Here is a 22,390-nt window from a genome sequence, read left to right as displayed (position 1 = left end):
GCTAGTCTCTGGGTGCTTCAATATCCCTTGTTTCTGGCCCATACCACTGTAGTAAGTCTGCCATTAAAATTGTCTAGAATTCTATTTTTACCAGAACCATAGCTGACACAAAGACTCATCCCTATATTAACTTGTCAAAAGAAATAACTCTTCCCCAAAATCATTGTATAGAATGTTAACAGGTAGAAAAGAATTCATCTGTATCAGGGTGATGCCTTCAGCTGTAAGAAATAGACAGCCCTAAGAATAAATAAGAAACTCTTATTATTGCAGTAATATAAGGTCCTAGTAGAGAGCAGGTCCAGATAGAACTGTGGAGCTCATCTCATCCCATCTTGTGTACTATTATCTTCAGGTTATTGTCCTAAAGGACCACAAACAATAATTTGGCATAACAAACAGTCTAGCAGAATAGACAATCTCTTCTGATATCTCATGAGAGTATTTTACTGCTGAGATCTTTCTCAGAAACACTGCAGAATATTTTCCAAACATCTCACTGCTCACATATCCACTCCAATAAAATTGTTAGCATAGAATCTCCATAATTAATTCAGAGTAAGCTGTATTTACCCCTATGTAATTGAGAGGAAGGATGGACAAAGAGAAAAGAGCCCCAGCAAGTAAGGAATAGTCTCCTGGAATTGCTTATCAACATGTTGCAGGGAAGCATTAGGAAACAGAGACAGTATATGACACTCTATAGTATGCAATACAAACACATAGTTTGTGGATTACATATAACTCGAGTTACACATATGTCTAAATAGATACAGAAATGAAGTACCAAGAGTATAAAAGAGGCATTTCATTACATATGACTTACTTTTCAGTTGTCGAGTGCAGTATTATTGTTTAAAACTGATGTTACCTTTGTGAAATTTATGTGTCATTGTTATTAACATTTACAGTGTTAACTGACCCAGAGGTAGCTGAAAAACCTCAGAAAATAGTTTGGGTTTTTAATGGAAGTGGTAATTCTGCAATAATAGCCATACTCATTCACATATGCCAGAAAAGTCAGAGGAAAGGGAGGTAATATGGTTGTAAAATAACATGTACAGGCCACACTCTAAAGAGACTCAGGTGGTATCAAAAATAAAACTGATGCAGAGGTAGTTAAAAACCTCACAAAAAAATATTTTGGCTTTTTTACTGAAGAGGCAGTTCTGTGATAATGTATTTATGTCAGGAAATAGGAGAAAGGGCATGTGATTTGTACTTTAAATTTTCCAAATATATTTCCTTATATCCATAGTGGTGTGCTGGTAAATATTTGACAAATGGTTCTCTAATAAAATAAAAAACCTAAACTTTTATTTTGCCAATTTCCATGGTTTAAATACTCCCATTAAAGCTAAGCTGCCAACATGATAGCACTGAATGTAGAATTGGGAAGAGAAGTGCAGTAGCACACCAATACAGAGCATTTTCTCCATGCAGATTCAACAATATGTGTAACCTAAAGAACAGAGAAAGTAGCAAAATGTTATAATTAGGAAGTGATGAGTGTTCCATATTTACTGCCTTTGTTTTTAATAAATTTATAACTTTAATTTTTAAATGACTATTTAACAAATGGCTCACAAAATTCCTGAAAATTTAACAATCAGTGGTACTTGCAAGCCACTATGAGCTTACTCTAGCACACCAATGTATGTATGTGGGTATGTGTGTATAAATATATTTACATGTACATATATAATTATGTTAACCTATAGACACTAGTAGTATCTAGAACGAGAAATATTAAGAAAGAACTTAATAGTTATTTAACTAAGTGTTCATGTTTTCTCTTTACAAGAATGTTGGGCTCTAAAATACAACAAATCAAGCATACCTCAAATTTTGTTATATTAGTATACACACATAAGGCCTGCAAACATTAGGGACTCTTCACAGAAATGTTTAATGTTGTCATTCAATTTTTTTGGCTTCAAATTACACTGTAAATATTGGTATAAATGAATATCGCCCATTACATTTACAATAAAATTTGGTATCACCTCTGGAATATGACACTACACAATTTCTCAATGAAGATTTTTACCATATTACTTAAATGAATAAATTTCCCATCAGTACAAGTTTTCTGATGAAAATTTTTAATTTTTCTTAAAAGCTTTCACATATTTAAAACATCGATAAGGTTTTATTCTACTATTAATTATCTGAAGTAAAATAAAATGTCATTTTTTAGTACTTTGTGACATTCTTTGGGTTTATCTTGTTTAAAAAAAAAAACTATAAGGAATTTAAAAGGGTGGATGAAGGTTTCTGAACTTTCAGGATGCTGAAAGAGCTTTCACCCTTGTGTGAATTCTCTGATGTTTAGTGAGTACTGACCTCTGACTAAAGGTTTTCCCACATCCATTACACTCATAGGGTTTCTCCCCTGTGTGAGTTCTCTGATGTTTAGTGAGAGCTGATTTCTCACAGAAGGTTTTTCCACATTCATTACATTTATAGGGTTTCTCTCCTGTGTGAGTTCTTTGATGTACAATGAGGTTTGACTTAACACAGAAGGATTTCCCACATTCATTACATATAAAGGGTTTTTCTCCTGTGTGTGTTCTCTGATGTACAGTTAGGGCTGACCTGTGGCAGAAGGATTTTCCACATGCATTACATTCATAGGGTTTCTCTCCTGTGTGTGTTCTCTGATGTTCAGTGAGGTTTGACTTCACGCAGAATGTTTTTCCACATTGCTTACATTCATAGGGCTTTTCTCCTGTATGTGTTCGTTGATGGTTGGTGAGGTGTGGTTTCTGACAAAAAGATTTTCCACATTCAGTACATTCATAGGGTTTCTCTCCTGTGTGAGTTCTCTGATGCTGAGTGAGGTTTGACTTCTCCCAGAATGTTTTCCCACATTCAGCACATTCAAAGGTTTTTTCTCCTGAATGAGCTCTTCGAGGTTGGGTGAGATGTGACTTCTTGTTGAAATTATTTCCATTTTCCTTGTGCTCACAAGGTTTTTCCCCCATATGTACTATCTGATGTTTAAAGAGGCCTGATTTTTCCCACGTTTTGTGACTTACTTTATATTCATGGGGTATCTTTCCTGTATAAGTTCCATGATGGATAATGAAAGTTGAACTGTCACAGAAAATTTGCCCATATTCATTATATTCATAAGGATTCTCTCCTGTAAGAGCCCTCTGATGTCCGAATCTTAAATCCATATAGAAGGACTTCCCACAAATACTGCATTCATATGGCTCCATTTCCAAATGAGTTCTCTGAGATAAATTGAGCTTTAAACTTTGAATGAAGGTTCTTTGACATACATCATATTTACAGAGTGTCTCTCCTATCTGAGCTCTCTTGTTTGTGAAAGAGGGTGCCTCTTCATGGAAGCCTTGTCCATTTTCATTATAATCAAAAGGCTGGTCAAAAATTAGCTGAGTGAGATCCTGGCTATGACTGAGGATATTCCTTTTTTGATTATATTTATAAGATTTCCCTCCAGTAGTTTTTTCATGCCTAATATCCAGGAGCAATTTCTCATATATATTAAATTCATCAGGCTTCTTTCCAGAATAGTTCTTTCTATTAGTAATTAAGCCTGAAATATTCCTCAAACTCATTTCACATGAGTCACATATCTTATAAGGAAAATTTCTTGAAGGAACACAGTCTGTACCCAGACTGAAAGTTTTCCTTACTCTATCACCACCATCTATGCTTAATGTTCTGTTGGTGGTGAAAGCAAGTTGCCAAAAATGTTCATCTTGATTTTCCTGGCTGCTCTCTATCAGGTCATCAACTTTCCAGTCTTCTAGAAATGAGAAAAATAACCACATTTTATGAATCCCAGTACATTTCTAATGGAATTAGACTTTTACACAAATGCCCTACTACACACTCAATTCTTTGTTTCATGCTCAGTTTTCTGTATGAACTAAATCTAAGTATATATTTCCTTTACTCTTTGAGTGGAAAATACACGCTTCAGCGGAAACAGAAAACTGGCAATGACACTTAACACCTTTTAAATATAATCTTTAAAACTAGCTAGAAAAATAAATAAAATTCAAAGCACAAGGAACAGGGGGTGGCTGATTCAGAAATGATTCAGAAACAGGGAAACTCAGAAAATGGGGCGAGACCAAAAGAGACATTAAACACTGAAGAAAGTGACAGTGAAGATTAGTAGACAAGGGCTTTCGAGGATGAACTATGTTTGATAGAGAATAGTTTAGGTCTAAACCTACCATACAATGATTACTGGGGTAGAACTCTTACTGGAATACATGCCTCTACTCTATAAATCAACATCCAACTAAAGTTCTGAAAACACCAACTTCCTTAGATTAAAAAAAAATAGTCCTATAACCCAGGATCTAGATTTTCCTTTAATTTAATTCACAAGGAATAATTATTTTTTAAAATGCTATACGAGAGGCAAATGAGATAAGGTGAAATAAACTCAAGACATGGTAAGCGAGCAATAGAGATTTTCTGAGAGTTGTTCATTTAAGGAACAAGAAACTCAGAGAACTAAATAAGTTCAATGAGGGAGTTCTTTCTTTTATTTTTTAAGGAAAATAGGTTGAGAAACATATTAGAAGAACAATTTGATTTGACAGAGATAGATCACGGTTTCTGATTACTGTGGTAGGATCCTCATTAATATACATGTTGTCATTCTTTTTCCTCTCCATTTGATAAGTCAACATCAAAATAAATTTCCGAAAGCATCATTTTCCTCATGTATTAAGGGACACTGCTTTACCTCAGATTCCTATCTATCTACGTAGCTGTGATTCACAATCACACAAATGTTCAACAAGAAATACAACAAAGATGAGGGAAAGGCCATCTCTGCAAAAGGACCAGGTTCCTTTTGTTTTCTCACAGCTGTTAATGAATTTATCCTGACCATCAAGTCTTAAGTTTCTTCACTTCAATCTGCTGACTTAGTTTCCCCAACAGTTTTGTTTCTGAGGCAATACTGATCTTTAAATCTGCTTTTATTTCTATGTTTATCTTGTATATTGAGGTTTTCCTGCTTTTATATCTGTGGATTTTACTTACTTACAAGACCCATAATGATCACATTTCTCTATATGGTTCTGAGACCTTCGGTAGATTTTTATCATAAAAATTTGTCATACTTCACTGTTGCTACCTAATGCAACAATGTTAATCACATATTAAAAAAAAAAACCTATGACAGTTTTGAGCCCAATGCTCCAAGGACCAAGAGATGATAGTTATTATCCTGGCAAAAACGAATCAAAACAAAAGCAAACTGACTTTACACCAACAGGATTCATATTAAGTGTTCAAGCCACTATGCCACAAGTCCATTTAAATTACCTCTGTGTAACTCTAGCTGGGTCTCTGTTAAATTGTTCATTCCCAACAACATACTTTTGACTTAACTAGCTGTACTCCAGCCTTGGCTCTCCTTGGAACCTGCACATTCCTCAGGAAATGCTACTTTCTTTAATTTAAAACAACAAACCACAAAAATAATAATAAAAGAACAAAACCAACAAATTATAACATCCTTACCATTTTCAGCCCCTACTTGCTATCTTTATAAGTTACTGTCTGTATAATCCACTGTAATGTAAAATAAATCCCTTGTTCAATGCTACACCTTTTGTCATGGCCACAGTCTGGATTTTGGTAGGTGTTACCAAAATCCTATTTTCTCGGACTTCATTGAGGAAACAGTACATTAATAATTCTTAGAAAGCAATGTGCATATGAATTATTTCCAACCTATACCTGATGAGCTATACTACATGAGGACAAAATATAGAAATGTGCATTTAGGAAACATACTACAGAATGTTTTCTGAATGGATGAAAAAGAAGGACCTCTTCTAAACTTGGCTCCACAGTTAATCACCAAAGTAATTATTACAGTATCAGAATTAGGAAAACTTAGAAAGGGCCTTCTGTTTGGGAAAAGAAAGTCTCAATGGGAAAGAAACCCTAAGGAACAGACATATAGCAGGTCTGAGTTTTTTGGGACAGTTTTTTGAGTGAGATAGGATCATCTAATAAGGACTATTTAAATTATAGCAAAAAATTGAGCTCTAACTTAAAATAAGTGAAATAGTAACAATAATCCATTACTAGGTACCATACAATGTCTAAACACTTTCCATGTGCAATATTAAGTATTAGAAAAGGCAAAGTAAACAAGAATAAAAGTTGAAGATAAGAGACAGCATTTTTAAATGGAATTTAAGATATAAGACAGAATGAGATTTAGTATAAATTCTGGGGAGCAGAAAGAAAGAAACTGAGATAGGTAAAATAGGATCATAATGCAATAGTCAATGAAAGGAGACTTTAATTTCAAAAGCAACTTTGTCAGGTTAATAAAATATACAGTGAATTCTTTAGGTAAAAATATAAAAACCATTTAGAAATCAGATCAAGCCAGGAATAAAAAAAACATACACAGTTCTGATTTTAAATGATATCAGTGAAAAGTGAGAAAATAAAAAGATGTGAAAGATGGTTTTGAAAGGAAAACAACAATAGGAGTCGGAAGAGACTAGAAATGAGGGATAACAGGTTTAGTATAGTAACCCATGGTTGTCGCTTATAAAGTAGTAGTACAGTGGTAGAATGTTCTTTATTTAACTCCTGGAAAACCAGGCTCCCTGGTTTTCATGTCACTTAGACTGTTCCTTCTCAATTTCCTCTAATGATGAGATTTAATGGATTTATAGGCCTTGTAAAAGTGTATTGTTCCAGAACTACTTCTCTCACGACCACTCTCTAGACAAGGAGTCAGTAAACTATGACTGCAAGGTAATGGTCCTTGAACTAAGAATGTTTTTTACATTTTCAGAGGGAAAAAGATGGAAGAGGCAATAGAGAGGAGTGGGGAGGAAGAAGAAAGAGGAGGAGAAGAGAGGAGAGAAAGAGGTGAAAACGGGGAGAGGAGCAGCAGCAGCAACAACCAAGACCACCCGTGGCCACTAAGCCTAAAATATTTACTGTTTGGTCTTTTACAACAAAGTTTGCCAACTTATAATCTAGAAGGTCTCCTCTAGCCCCATCTCTTTAACACCACCTGAAGTTGCAGCCTTTCAAATTGATACTTCTAGTTCTAGACTCCATACTTGTATATGTTCAACCTCCAATTCATTACAGACTAGATTTTAACAGTTATCTCAAGCTTCTTGAGTCCAAATTTAAATTCGTCATTACTTCCCTATAATCTTGCCTCCCTAATTTTTGCTATTTCAGTAAATGGCACCCTAATTTATCTAGTTGCTTAAAACAAATCATTGGAATCATGCTTAAGTCCTCTGTTTTTCTCACATTCTATATCCAATCCAACAGCAAATCCTCTTGGTCTCATCTTCAAGACATCTGTACAAATCTACTACTTCTCAGTACTTCCAACATAGTTAGCCATGATCCTCTCCCATTTGGTATACATAATGGCCTCCTAACTGGTATTCTTTCATTGCTCATGCCTAACCACTGCCCACTCACCACAGTGTATTCACTGCATAGAAATCAAAACTGTAAATTAGATCTTATGACTTAATCTGATTTACATTTACCATTACACACACACACACACACACACACACACACACACACACACAAGGATTTCTCACATCACTCAAAATAAAATAAATATATCTCCCATGGTCCATACGACTTTTTATGACATCATCTCCTATCAATCTCCCTCATGCCCATTCATCTCCAGCCACACTGGCCCTCTTGCCATCCTTCAAACACTCTGAGAATACATCTGTCTAAGAAGTTCACTATCCAGTGTTCCCTCTGCCTGGAATACTCTCAGAATCCACATAACTCATACATTTCACTTTGATGCTCATCTCTATTGACCTCATCAAAATGGTTTTCTCTGATTTCCTTACCAAGTAGCACAAGCCATCATTTTTCATCCCTCCTTCCAGTGCTGTAACTCTCTTTACAGTACTTACCACTACTCAACATTGTGTGTGCGTATGTACATGTACGTACGTATACCTACACACACGAATACACATATGTGCCTTTTGTCCTTCACTCTATGATAGCAGAACCAATGTTCTTTTAAACACCCAAAAACCTAACTGGATCTTATTGAGTATTCATCATATATTTGTTAAATGAATATATAGAAGTACTGCATGAAAACATACCAGCTAATAAAAGGTGTTCAAAAACAATAGAGGGAAGATGAATAATTCTAAAAGATAAACTAAGAAAAATTATCTAAGATGAAGCCAACTGAGTTTGGATTATGGGTATACGCAAATCATTCTTAAAAGAACAAAGGAAAGCATTTATGAGGGAAAGTGACATTTATGAGGGAATGTGATTTAAAGTAATGGACAGATGTGGGCCAATTGTCCTTAGTCACTTCTAAAAGTCTGGGGTTACAAAAAGAAATTCCTGAAAAATATCTGAAAGGTGATAAACACTAAGCCAATGGCCCTCAGATCTTATTTCCTCTGGCTTCCATCTGCCTGTGAACTAATGAACTCACCTGGGTGGCACTGGCTTGGGAATCCTTGCTCTAATATCCAGGGCTCTTCCTTTTGCTCTATCTTGATGATCACTTCTGGCTTAATAGTGCAACACCCTGTTAAGAGAAAATAATATAGAACTATGGCTAAACAGTCTGGCTTAAGGACTCTGAAAAAATGATGAGGAGGAAAGGTACAGCTTCAGGAGCTGTCCAAAGGAGGTGCCCAAATGAACCAATCCCTGAGGCAAGAACACAGCATTCTTTATGGTGGCCAAAAGGGATCATTCATCTTAGAGCCTTCAATCTCAAGCTTCAAATCAGAAAATTCCACAGAAAATCCATGTGTTTCATCAACTAAAAAATGCATGCTACTGGTAGTCACAAGGAAAAAAATTCTTACCTATTGAGACAAGGTGGCTATAATTTTCTAGCATCACATTTCTGTATAGTATCTTCTGAGTAGGATCCAACATATACCACTCTTCCTGAGTGAAGTCCACGCATACATCTTTGAATGACACTTGTTCCTGTAACGGTATATTCTTTTTCTATATGAAGCCATTAGAACTATATGATGAGAAAAAGATTTTAAAAAACTAATCTCTTTAGAGTTTACTAAAAATTGACATATAGGATGTCTTCTTTTGTGCTATACTATGTACGATGAAAGAGTATCTGTACAAATTGAGTTTCCAGTAAGCTCCTGGATCTGTCCTAACTGCTACAAATACTACTGATGAAAATAAACAGTTTCTGTCCTCAAAGTGTTTATAACTCAATAAAAAGACATATACCTTAACATTTACTAAATTAGACATTGCAGAAGCTAGCAGTATGCACAAAGTAGACTGGTGTTACCAGGAAAAAATTAGTTCTTTCATACTATCTTTTATATTAAGTTAACTTTCACTGAGGAGTAAAGCTTTCCGTTATTAAAATGAATGGTGGGATTGAAATGAATATGGTGCACACCCTGACCAAGCTCAACCCATGACTGATTAAAGAGACCAGCCTACACTCTACCTGCCGAGAGAAAAGGATGAATCCCTTCTGCTCAAAGAGATTATTTTCTGGAGCCTCGATCAATTTTCCTGTAGTTAAATACAATGTTTGGTAACCAATAAAAAACTTCATGTTCTGTAAAAAGACAAGGACCAAGAAAGAGACAATAAAAGCAGACCCACAAGAGATCCAGATATTGGAAGTGATAAACAAGAACTTCAAAATGAATTATGGTTAAAATGTTCAATATAACATGAAAATATGAAATAAATGAAAAAAATGGAAGAAGTTCAACAGATACACAGTATGTGTGTTGTACAGAAAAGACTTACTAAAGCAAGCCTGAGACTACTAGCCATTGAAAGGTCTGCCACAGGGTGTCCCTTGGCTGGCATCTGGGAACTTGGATTTCAAGAGGGTTTTTACTATATCCTGATAAGAATGGTTCACCGAGCCTAACCTGTTTGTGTAAACAATGTGGTTTATGCTGCACATATACATTCCTTCTGGAGTCTGGAATTTTATATGGTAAGCAGAGAGTACCCACCCATGTGACCAGTGCCTGATAAAAACTCTGAGCACTGAGTGTCTACTGAGCTTCCCTGGCAGATATTTCATGTTTGTTCTCATAGCTCATTACTAGAGGACTTAAGTGTGTCCTGGGAGAAGACTTTTAAAAGCCTGTGCTTGGTTTCTTCTGGTCTGTGCCCCATATGCCTTTTCCCACTACTGATTTTGCTTTGCATCCTTTCACTTCAATAACTCATAACCATAAGTACAACTACATACTAAGTCATTCTAGTGAATCAAGGAACATGGGGATGGTCTTGGGGGCATCTGATACATGTGTACATATACACACATATATGCATACATATATAAAATGTACATTCTAGAGCTGAAAAATATACTATCTGAAATTAAGAACTCATTAGATAGGTTTAAAATCATATTAGAGAAAGAAGACACAAAATATGTATGCATCTAACAAAAGAGTATCAAAATACATACAGCAAAAACAGAACTGTTAGAAATAGACAAATCTATAATGATAGTTGAGACTTCACTTCTCTCTGTGTTGAGAGATCAAGCAGGCAGAAAATCAATAAGTACATAGATGACCTGAGTAGCACTATCAATTAACATGATCAAACTGACTCCATCCAAACAGTAAAATATACACTCTATCATTCTATTCTAGCTCACATGGAACACTCACCAAGATGGATCATCATCTAGGTCACAAAATACACCTTAACATATTTAAAACAATAGCCAATCATATAAAATATGTTCACAGACCACAATGGAAATATAAATCAATAAGAGATAGCTAGAAAATCTCCCAAATACTTGAAAATTAAGCAACACACTTATAAATAACTGATAGGTCAAAGAATTCTCAAAAGAAATTTTTAATAAATTTGAAATAAAATAAAAATGAAAATACCACTTATCAAAATTTGTGTGGGATGTAGTGAAATCAGTGCATAAAGGGACTGCCTTGCATGTTTTATGTCTCAAATATTTAGAATGTTAAAACAAGACAAAATAACCTTTAGACTAGACTGGGCCTAAGCAACCTTGTTTCACAAAGAACTGTTTGCAAAGATAATAAGAAAACAGATATAACTACTTTAGACCACAAGGCATCAGCCAGGTGATCAACAATGATACATTAATTTCGTTAAGTCATGTTAGAGCTTTTCCCTTTGATTTGATATGACCAAATGGTAGTTTATCTTCGTGGTCTTTCTTGAAGAAACCCATAACCTCATTCTAATCATGAGAAAAACAGCAGACAATTCTCAATTGAAGGACAGTCCACAGAACACCTAACTTGTACTCAAAACTGTCAAAGTCATCAAAAACAGGGAGAGTCGGAGAAACTGTAACAGCCAAGGAGAGCCTAAGGAAACATGATGATTAAGTGAAATGTGGTATCCCAAAACAGAATACCTGCATGGAGTAAAAACACCATGAGCAATTATCAAAAGACAAATGATATACTAGAAAATAATAGTTTGTAACATGTACAAGTATTAATATCCCTAACATATAGAGCTGACTAGACACTGGGTGTGGGGTGGGGAGGAGCCAGAAACCTAGGAGCAATATGAGCAAAAACAAGACACTTTTTAGAGAGACGAAAAAATATTCAACCTCACTCACTGTTAAGAAAATTGCTGGTGCAAACTACATAAAATAACACTTTTTACTTATCAGTTGCCAAAAGTCCAAAAGTTGAACCACATAATCTATGGAGAATAGCTGTGGAGAAATAAGCACTCTCATGCAGTGTCAAGGGTATATAAAATGATACTAAAATACCACCAAACTGATCAAGTTTATCTATTCTATCCACCCTTGGATTTGGCAATCCCACTTCTGGGAATTTATCTGATAGAATAAATCTACATGTACAAAGTTATTCATTAAAACATGGCTTGTAGTAGCAAAAGGTTGTTAATAGTTAATAACTAGTTAAATAAACTATGAAACATCCACGATTAAATTACTATGCCATTATAACAGAAAGAAGTAGCAATCCACGTTATATTAAAGAGAGATCTCTGGGGCAGGCTAAAAAAAGAAGTGAAAAAAAGCAAAAGAAGGAAAATAGTGTACAGACTTGCTACTCAACGTGTGGTTCCTTTAGCAGCAGAATCAGGTTTATTTGAGAGCTTATTAGAAAGGCAGAATCCAGGGACCCATCCAGTGCTACTACATCAAAATCTGCATTTTAACAAAAGGCTAGTGGTGTACAGGTGCATCTAAATTTGAGAAGGATTAAGGATAATGGATTCCCTTTTAAATAAAGAAAGGGGGCATACAAGAATACATACAAATATTTTCTTTTAACTAAATAAAGAAACACTGGGAGGACAAGCAAGAACAAGAAATAATGGATACCAACAGACTCTCATTTGCCTGAAACTGTCCTAATATGCCAGCTGTCACAGCATAATTGTTTGTAGAACCTCTTTCATTCTCAGTGAAAGTGTCTCAGTTTAGATGATAAAAAAATGTCACCCTATTTAGAGGGAAAATCAAGCACAGAGAAGATGGGAGAGTGAGGAGTTTTTACTTACTATCTTTAACTATGTTGATATATTACCAATTCAAAAATATTTTATTAAAAAAAGAGACAATACTGTTCAGGAAAAATAGGTAGATTAAAAAGAACAATAGGCCAAGGATGGATAAACAATGGATAAGCAATAAACCAGGAATAAGCAATTACTGAAGCAAAAAGAAAAGATAACTTATGAGGGATAAAAAGGAACTCTATTAGAATTACTAAAAGGATGGCTAGGAAGGCAGTGGCATAGACAATAACAGAGGAGACTTTCAAAACAGAACCTATGGATAGGAGTGTCAAATACTGGAGAAGGTGCAAGCAAGACAAACACAAAAACTGGATTTGATTTGGTGGCCTTTTCTAGAAATGATTCTGGTGAGCAGTGGTGAAGAAACAAGACTGCATTTATTAGGTTGAAATGTAAATGAGAAATAAAGAAACAAAAGTAGGAGCTGTCTACTACTCAAACTAGACAAATGAGCTGACACAAATATTTATAGGGAGTTATTTTCAGGATATAAAGTCCCTCCATTCTGCCAAGGTTTTAATCCTGGATCAAGCAGGACCACAAGAGAGCTGTCTACTCAACTCTCACTGTTTGGTCGCCTAAAAAGTATTTGCACTAGTTCTGCTTTAGCACTGTGCAATTTCCACCAAGAAATAATTATAGGCAACATAACACATTTATTTCATTGTTGTTATTAGATAAGAGAAAATTGTACAAAAACTTGGATAACTGTAAAATTAAACATCTTGCATCTAATTTTGCCTACTGCCCTACTTTGGATTTGACACTCCTGCTACATTTTCTTAATGTGAATTTTTCCCTATTTCTACTTTTTCATTTTAAAAATATAAATCCTTATAAACTTTAGAAAACCCATTTTAAAATAAGCGGGAAGAGAAGAGGATGTCAGAAACATGGAGGACTGAGAGACGTCCCCAGATCTCTCACCATGAAACAACAATAAGCTGAACATCTAAAACTCAACAAAAAACACCCAAACTACACACCAGCACGTCTGAGTGTGGGATCTGTGCATAAGAGCTACCACAGGTCAGAATCCTAGAAGTCAGGCAGTGGACTGGGAGTAATAAAGAAGCGGCCTCTCGCAGTAGCTGGAGATCCCTGTTGGGGGAGGAGGAGGGGAGAAGGTGCATCAGGTTCCCAGAAGAACCCTGCTGAGAGAGCTGTGAGCTCCACCCAGCGGCAGTGCCCAGGGACCAGAGCAGAAAGCAGAGAAGCAGGGATGGCAGGGAAACAGCAGTTGATTATTACCAGCTGCAGCTGCAAAACGTGAGGCTGTAGCTGCAGCTCTCATCCTCCAACCCAGACAGTGCCTTCCCCAATACCCTGTGAGATCAAACACCACGGCTCTCCAGGGGAATCTGGGAAAACACTACCAAAACTGGTGCTAACACTGACAAGGACTGAAACTGAGGGTAGTGATGTGAATATCTATTAAGAACAAAAAAAGGCATTTTTAAGACTTTATATAAAGCACGGATCCAAGAGGCTTACACGCTTGGAAACCAAAATAAACATGCCATTTTACCAAAAGGCTAAAGAGACTTTTATATAATAAATCTTCTTTCTAAGAAAAAAAAAAAAAAAAAGCAGAATACACTTCTATTAATGCCCAGGTGGAGAAACAGTCCATTAAACACCATGAACAACCAAGGTGACAAGGCAGCTCAGAAAGAAAGAGAAAAATCTCCAGAAAATAAGCTAGATGGCATACAAATATGTGACTTAAATGACAGAGAATTCAGGATGGTACTCCTGAAAAAACTCAATGAGATCCAAAATAATTCATATCAACAATTCCAGGAATTGTAAAAAACAACTAGATCAGCAGAATGAGTTTTTCAGGAAAGAGACTGAAACCATTAAAAAGAACCAAATAGAACTTCTGGAGATGAGAGATGAAAAATGAAATAGCAAGCTGGGGAAATAGAGTCGACCAAATGGAGGAAAGGATCAATGATAACGAAGACAGATAAATCAGAAGGAAGAAGAGAACAAAAAATGTAATAAAAATCAGAAAGAATAAGAGAGAAACCGAAGAGTGAAAAATAATGAAACAGAAATACAAGAACTACCTGATACCATCAGGAGAGGAAACATAAGAATAATGGGCATTCTCAAAGGGGAGGAAAAGGAGCAAGGATTAGAAAGCACTTTCAGACAAACAGTTGATGAGAATTTCCCAAATCCAAGAAATAAGCTGGAGCTTGGAATTCAAGAAGTCAACAGAACACCCAATTATCTCAATCCAAAAAGACCTTCTCCAAGATACATTATATTACAATTATCAAAAATCAATGACAAAGAATCTCAGGACAGCCAAGGAAAAGAAGACAGTAACCTATAAAGAAAAACCCATTAGATTATTGTCAGACTTCTCAGCACAAAACTTACAAGCCAGAAAAAAGTGGAATCAAATATTCAAACTATTAAATGAAAGAACTACCAGCCATGAATAATGTATCCAGCAAAGCTGTCCTTTAGATATGAAAGAGAAATAAAGACCTTTCTAGATACAAAAATTGAGTAAATTCTCCACTACGAGGCCTGCATTACAGAAAATACTGAAAGGGGTCAGCTCACCTAAAGCGAAATGATAAAAAAACAAAACAAAACAAAAACATAACTAGGAGTAAGGCGACTAGCTGGCAGATAGAAGCAGATGAGTGTATTCTTTACTAAGGACAGGGCATTATAAGTTTAAACAATAAAAAAAGATTTGCTATAGCAAGATGTTAATGAACGTTCAGTATACATAGGGACAAATTGAGACAACAATGACAGAAAAGGGGAGGATTCAAAGATCCAAATACACAAAGGGAAATGGAGATGAGTCACATAAAGAAATTGACTAGTGTATACATATAACAATCCTTTTCATATTCATAATGGTAACCGCACACCAAAGACTTGAAACTGAAGTATATAACATAACACAAGAAGGACAGGAAGGAAAACCCACAAAAGCCAACTAAAACAAAGACACACAAGGACAAGGAAGCAATGGAAACAACGAGCTACCAGAAAGCAAAAGAAAAAATGGCTATAGGAAAGCCTCATATTTCAATAATCACCCTAAATGTAAATAGAATGAATTCACCAATATAAAGGCACAGAGCTTCAGATTGGAACAAAAGACAAAACCAAACCATATGTTGCTTCCAGGAGACACATCTCAGTTCCAAAGACAAATATAGACTCAAAGTGAAATGGTGGAAAATGATATTTCAAGCAAATGGCATTCAGAGAAAAGCGGGAGTAGTGGTACTAATGTCGGACAAAACAGACTTCAAAATAAAAGAGGTAAAGAAAGCTACTGAGGGATATTTCATAATGATAAAGGGAATTATGCACCAAGAAGACATAACTCTTATTAATATCTGTGCACCCAATCATGGAGCTCCAAAATATATAAAGCAATTACTAACAGAACTAAAGGGAGAAACAGACCTAAACACTATCATAATAGAGGACCTAAATACCCCACTGTTGGAGATGGACAGATTATCCAAAAAAAAAATCAATAAGGAAATAACATCCTTAAATGACACATTAGACCAACTGGATATAATTTACATTTACAGAGCCTTCCATCCCAAAACAGCTGCTTATACATTCTTCTCTAGTGCACATGGAACAGTCTCAAGAATCAACCACAAACTGGGACACAGAGATAGCCTCAACAAATATAAGAGGGTTGAAATCATACCAACCATATGCTCTGATCATAATGCTTTGAAGCTGGAGATCAACTGTAAAAGGGAAGACGCACAAATACATGGAGATTAAACAACATACTACTGAAGAATGACTGGGTCAGAGAAGAAATAAAAAAGAGAACAAGAGATACATAGAAATAAATGATAATGATAGTAGAACATATCAAAACTTTTAGGACATGGCAAAAGCGGTCATAAGAGGAAAGTTCATATCATTACAGGCCTATCTCCAAAAATAAGAACAAGCCCAAATAAATAACCTAATGCTTCATCTTAAAAAACTAGAAAAGGAAGAACAAATGAAGCCTAAAATCAGCAGAAGGAAAGAAATATTCAAAGTTGGTACAGAACGAAATGAAATTGAAAACAAAAAATAAATAAATAAATAATACAACAAAGACATGGTTATTTTAGAATGTTAATAAAATTGGCAAACCCATGTCTAGACTCACTAAAGAAAAAAGAGAAAGGACACAAATAAGGTCAGGGATAAAAGAGGAGCAATTACGATAGACACTGCAGAAATACAAATGATCACAAAAGAATACAATGAAAAGGTATATAATATCAAATTTAATAACCTAGAAGAAATGGACCAGTACTTAGAAAAATATAAACTTCCTAGACTGAATCAAGAAGAACTGGAAAATCTAAATAGACCGATCAGCAGTATGGAAATAGAAACAATCATCAAAAACCTACTAAAAAGTAAAAGTCCAGGACCAGATGGCTTTACCAGTGAATTCTACGAAACATTCAAAGAAGATTTAATACCTATTCTCAAACTCTTTCCAAAAATCGAAGAGGAGGCAATACTTCCCAACTCATTTTATGAGGTCAATATTACTCTGATATCAAAACCTTGAAAAGATACCACAAAAAAAGAAAACTACAGACCAATATCTCTCATGAACACAGATGCAAAAAACCCAAATAAGATACTAGCGAATCGATACAGCAACATGTTAAAAAAGGTTACACACCATGATCAAGTGGGCTTCATCCCAGGGGCACAGGGATGGTTCAACATACACAAATCAATTAATGTGATACATGGCATAAACAAATTAAAAAATAAGAATCATATGATCATATCAATAGATGCAGAAAAAGCCTTTGATGAGATACAGCATCAATTTAGGATCAAAGCACTTAACAAAATTGGTACAGAAGGGAAGTACCTTAACATAATAAATGCCATATATGACAAACCCTCAGCCAACATTATACTTAATGGTGAAAAACTAAAAACCTTTCCTCTAAGATTAGGAACAAGGCAAGGCTGTCCACTATCGCCACTGTTATTCAATATAACATTGGAGGTCCTAGTGAGTGCAATCAGGCAAAAGAGAGGTATAAAAAGAAAGGTATAAAAGGCATCCAAATAGGAAATGAAGAAGTCAAACTGTCACTATTTGCGGATGACATGATTCTCTATATAGAAAACCCTAAAGACTTCACAAGAACACTACTAGAAACAATAAGAAAATACAGTAAAGTTTCTGGATACAAAATCAATGTTCAAAAATCCATAGCGGTCCTATACTCTAATAATTAAGTGTCAGAAAAAGAGTGGAAAAAATAATTCCATTTGCAATTGCAGCAAAAAGAATAAAATATCTAGGAATAAATTTAACAAAAGAAGTGAAGGACTTATATATGAAAACTCTAAGATCCTATTAGAAGAAATTGAGGAAGATACAGAAGAAATGGAAAGATAGTCCGTGTTCTTGGATTGGAAGAATCAACATAGTTAAAATGACCATATTACCTAAAGCATTGTACAGATTTAATGCAGTCCCCGTCAAAATCTCATCAGATTTTTGGAAGCACAAAAGACTCCGAACTGCCAAAGCCATCCTGAGAAAAAAGAATGAGGCTGGAGTCATCATTCTGCCTAACTTCAAATTATACTACAAAGCAACAATAATCAAAACGGCATGGTATTGGCAGCAAAACAGTCACACGAACCAGTGGAGCAGAATCAAAAGTCTAGAAGTAAACCCATGTTTACATGGGTCAATAATTTTTGACAAAAGAGCCAAAAACATACAGTGGAGAAAGGAAAGCCAATAAGTGGTACTAGGGAAATAGGAAAGCCACCTTCGAAAGAATGAAATTAAACTGTTGTCTATTACCACACACCAAAATTAACTGAAAATGAATTAAGGATGTGAATATAAGACCTAAAACAATAAAGTTAATAAAAGAAAACATAGGAACTAAACTCATGGACCTTGGACTTAAAAAGGATTTTATGAATTTGACCTCATGGGCATGGGGAGTGAAAGCAAAAATAAATGAATGGGTCTAAATCAAACTAAAAAGCTTCTGCACAACACAAGAAACCGTCAACAAGGTAAAAAGACAACCATCTGAAGGGGAAAATATATCTGCAAGCAACGCCTCCGATAAGGGCCTGATATCCAAAATATACAAAGAACTCATACAACTCAAGAACAACAACAACAAAACAATCCAATCAAAAAATGGGCAGAGGACCTGAACAGATACTTCTCCCAATAAGACATATGAATGGCCAACAAACATATGAAAAGATGCTCAACATTGCTTAATATTAGGGAAATGCAAATCAAAACCACAATGAGATACCATCTCACATCTGTTCGAATAGCTGTTATCAACAGGACAAGTAATAACAAGTGTGGGAGAGAATGTGGAGAAAAAGGAATCCTCATACACTGCTGGGACTGCAAATTGGTACAGCCACTATGGAAAACAATATGGAGATTCCTCAAAAAACTGAGAATTGATCTACCATATGATCCAGCAATCTCTCTACTGGGTATGTACCCCAAGGACTTGAAAACATATATCCAAAAAGATATTTGCACGTAGATGTTTGTAGCAGCATTATTCATGGTGGCCAGGACATGGAAGCGACCAAAATGTCCTACAGTAGATGACGGGATAAAGAAGCTGTGGTACATATATACAATGGAATAGTACTCAGCCATAAGAAGAGATGAAATACTGCCACTTGTGACAACATGGATGTACTGCGAGATAATCATGCTAAGCAAAATAAGCCAGACAGAAAAGGTTGAAAACCACATGATATCCCTTACGTGTGGGATATAAACCTAAAAGCAACAAATGAACAGGACAAACAGAGACTCACGGATATGGACAATAGACTAGTGGTTACCTCAGGGTGGGGTGGGGGGAGGAGGGAGGTAGACGGTATGAAAAGGGTCAAATATGTGATGACAGAAAGAAATTTAACTATGGGAGGTGCACACACAATACAATATACATATACCTTATGTTAAATTGTACACCTAAGTTACTGGATTTCGTTAACCAATGTCAGCAAAAAAAATAATAACAATAATAATAAACAGGAAGAAATAAACATAAAACTCACCTGAGATTCGTTCATTTTCTGCTCTTAGTGGATGAGGATGTGCTGAGGGAGAAAGAAGGAAGAATGAAGTTAGGAGTGCTTGGCCTGCCTGGATTTACCTGCCTACACAGCTCCACACACGAGATACTTACATGTCCATGTGTGGCTCCAATATATGTTGAGCTTAGACATATTTTTTCACTGAGTGAATGTAAACATTTCTTATTGATTTACTACCAATTTAGGTTCTGTGACACAAAAATTAAAAACATGAGATAAGTTTAGAACAGTAATCTAAAGGAAACACTGGATTGGTTAAAACTGTCGTAGAGGGCAAAAAAAACCCTCACGCTATATTGCTTATCTATTTACCTGTACCATTAATCCTTGAAAGCCAGATAATCCAAGAAACCTCTGTAAAAAGGGATGGGGATGTTTAAGTCAAGATGAATTTTTTAATGTCTGTTCTAACCTTCTTACAATTTTCAAAAGGATCTTTTAATAAGAAAGTAACTTTGACCTAACAGTGACAAAATTGGCAGTGACTCAGAAACTGCAGACCTAACTTTTAACCTTGGTTCTGCTACTAACACATTGCGTGATCTGAACCAGTCACCTTCTCAGGCTCAATTTTTTTTTTTTTCATCTTTCAAATAAGGTCAAACCAGATAATCCAAAAAGGAACTGCCTGCACTACCATCCTCGTGTCTCTAAGATCAGGAGAGCGGAACCTCAGCAATTCTCTAGATGCCAACAACAATGGGACACTAAGGGCAGCTAACCTCCAGAAAGAGTGAACAGTGAACCAGGAATGAGGGGAGTATGGGATGTTTAGAGAGAATGACAGAATTTCCATAGCTATGGCTGGTGAGCCTTTCATCCTCACTATATCTTCACAAACTCTCAAAAGAGGTGTAGCCTGAGTGCCCTCTCAGCTCCAGCTCACCTCTCTCTTCTTAAATTTGTCCCAGACTTTCCAAGTCACACAGCCTTTGATGGCTTCAGGATACTGTCATGATTATACATAACAAATAACAAATGAATACATAAAAATTAACTTGGGATCTAAAGAATATTAGAGCCAGGAAAGGGTCTTGGTGGCTAGCTAGTCCAGCCCTTTTTCCTTTTCCATTTCACCAACGAGTTAACTGAGGAATGGAAGCCCTCGAGACTTGTTCAAGCTCCAGCCGCTTGTATTACATACAGAACAGATAAATACAATAGCAGCTAACAAAACCGGAGTGTCCAGAACAACACAACCAGGCCAAGTATTCCTGATATTCGCATTTTACAGACAAGGAATTCGAGTGTCATGACCGCTATTTCGTAGGAACAATCCATTCACAGCAACCTCTAGCCAGCCGCCCCCTCCCCATAAGCCCAGCGAACACGGGACGCACGCACACGTCGCGCACGCGTACTTGTTCTTTCCCGCAGCCCGGCTCCCTCCCTGCAGGCTCAGCACACACGTCACGCACGCATGCTCGCTCGCTCCCTCGCTCCCTACCCACGGCCACACGACCCCGCCAGTTCAGGGCAAGGGCTTGACACCCGCGGAGCCCGAGAGCCCGTGTCCCATGCCAGACCTGGGACCGACTGAACAGAGAAGTCCCCGCTCGCCGTCCCTCGATAGGTGCCGCAGACGCCTGGGGTCCCGCTGGGGTCCGCCGGTCTCCTCCCCACCACCAGGCACCACATCTTCCACCGCACTCCCGAGCCGCACGGGTCCCCTTTGGCCCCCACTCTTACCCTCCGGGGCTCACCCGCAGCTCCCTCGCCGCGTGGACCCGGAGGCCAGAAATTGTTTCCCACCAGTAGCTGGAGGCCCGGGAAGGATGTGCGGGGAGGAGGAGGCGGGGATGCGCATGCGCAGAGAGAGGATGCGACGCTACGGTAGGCGGGAGAGCTGGAGGTAGTCTCTTGGCTGCTTAGGCTGTCTCTACCCTTAGAAGCGATGCCTCACTCCTAAATTGTGAAAGTAAGCCGATGGTGATACCTAGATAACAAGGCTTTTATGAAGTTTAAAGCTTTAACATTGTAAAAGCACTTAGGACGGTGTCTGGCACATCAATCGTTAAGTTTCTGAAGAGTCTCTTTGCTGTTAAAAATCATGCCGACTCCTTTAGAAATAAGCTGGTGGTTTTCTGCCTTGTTTATTGAATTGAGAGATTACTATCTTAGATACTCCTACTGTTTGGAGCCAGGATTCTGCCCGTGTGCATCAAAAAGATGTGTGTCAAAGCAGTGTGCCTTTTAGACAAACCAAAGGAAATGAACAGGTGTTATTTTTAATTTAGATAAATTTATGTTCTATCAGTTAAAATATCTAAACTAAAATGCTGTTTGTGACCAGAATAGTTATTCTCTGGAATGAGAGGAAAAGCAAGCTAACAATTCGGTATTAAACAATAGTGAAAATTGCTCATATGTAAGAAACCATATACCAAACCTAAATAAAAGGGCACACTATCATTTTCCAGAACCAACCATACTTGACCTGGAACCATTCTTTTATGTGCACATCCTCTGGACATTTTCACCAAAGCATGATCATATGGGCATGTTATTTTATAATGAGCTTTTCATAAAACTATATAGCGAACTACTTTCAGTCAATGTCCTTTTTTACTTTTTAAAATACATTCGGATTTACAGAAGAATTAAAAGATAGTCCCATATACTCTTTACCCAGCTTTCTCTAATGTTAATATTTTACATAACC

At 36.5% G+C, this 22,390-nt stretch overlaps 1 protein-coding gene across 1 annotated transcript; it reads right to left on the bottom strand.

The window, feature by feature from the left end:
* Positions 1 to 1,890: 1,890 nt before the first annotated feature.
* Positions 1,891 to 21,534, bottom strand: ZNF248 (zinc finger protein 248). Its single transcript, XM_025044328.1, has 6 exons — positions 21,418 to 21,534; positions 19,821 to 19,916; positions 19,690 to 19,731; positions 8,871 to 9,018; positions 8,489 to 8,584; positions 1,891 to 3,781 (listed from the first exon to the last, which is right to left on the bottom strand). Exons 3-6 carry the CDS (start codon positions 19,702 to 19,704, stop codon positions 2,286 to 2,288), a joined length of 1,755 nt encoding a protein of 584 aa, XP_024900096.1. The 5' UTR covers positions 19,705 to 19,731; positions 19,821 to 19,916; positions 21,418 to 21,534; the 3' UTR covers positions 1,891 to 2,285.
* Positions 21,535 to 22,390: the final 856 nt, after the last annotated feature.

This window comes from Pteropus alecto, unplaced genomic scaffold, assembly GCF_000325575.1.
Source record: "Pteropus alecto unplaced genomic scaffold, ASM32557v1 scaffold333, whole genome shotgun sequence".
In the NCBI taxonomy this organism is placed as follows: domain Eukaryota; kingdom Metazoa; phylum Chordata; class Mammalia; order Chiroptera; family Pteropodidae; genus Pteropus; species Pteropus alecto.
Note: the sequence above shows the minus strand (reverse complement) of the source record. Positions and strands in the feature narration are given on the sequence as shown.

Coding starts and splice junctions, on each gene's coding strand:
- ZNF248 (XM_025044328.1), bottom strand. Junction 8,585..8,870: donor TAGCCACCTTGTCTCAATAG/GTAAGAATTTTT, acceptor TTCTCTTAACAG/GGTGTTGCACTATTAAGCCA. Junction 3,782..8,488: donor CCCAAGCCAGTGCCACCCAG/GTGAGTTCATTA, acceptor TCTCATTTCTAG/AAGACTGGAAAGTTGATGAC.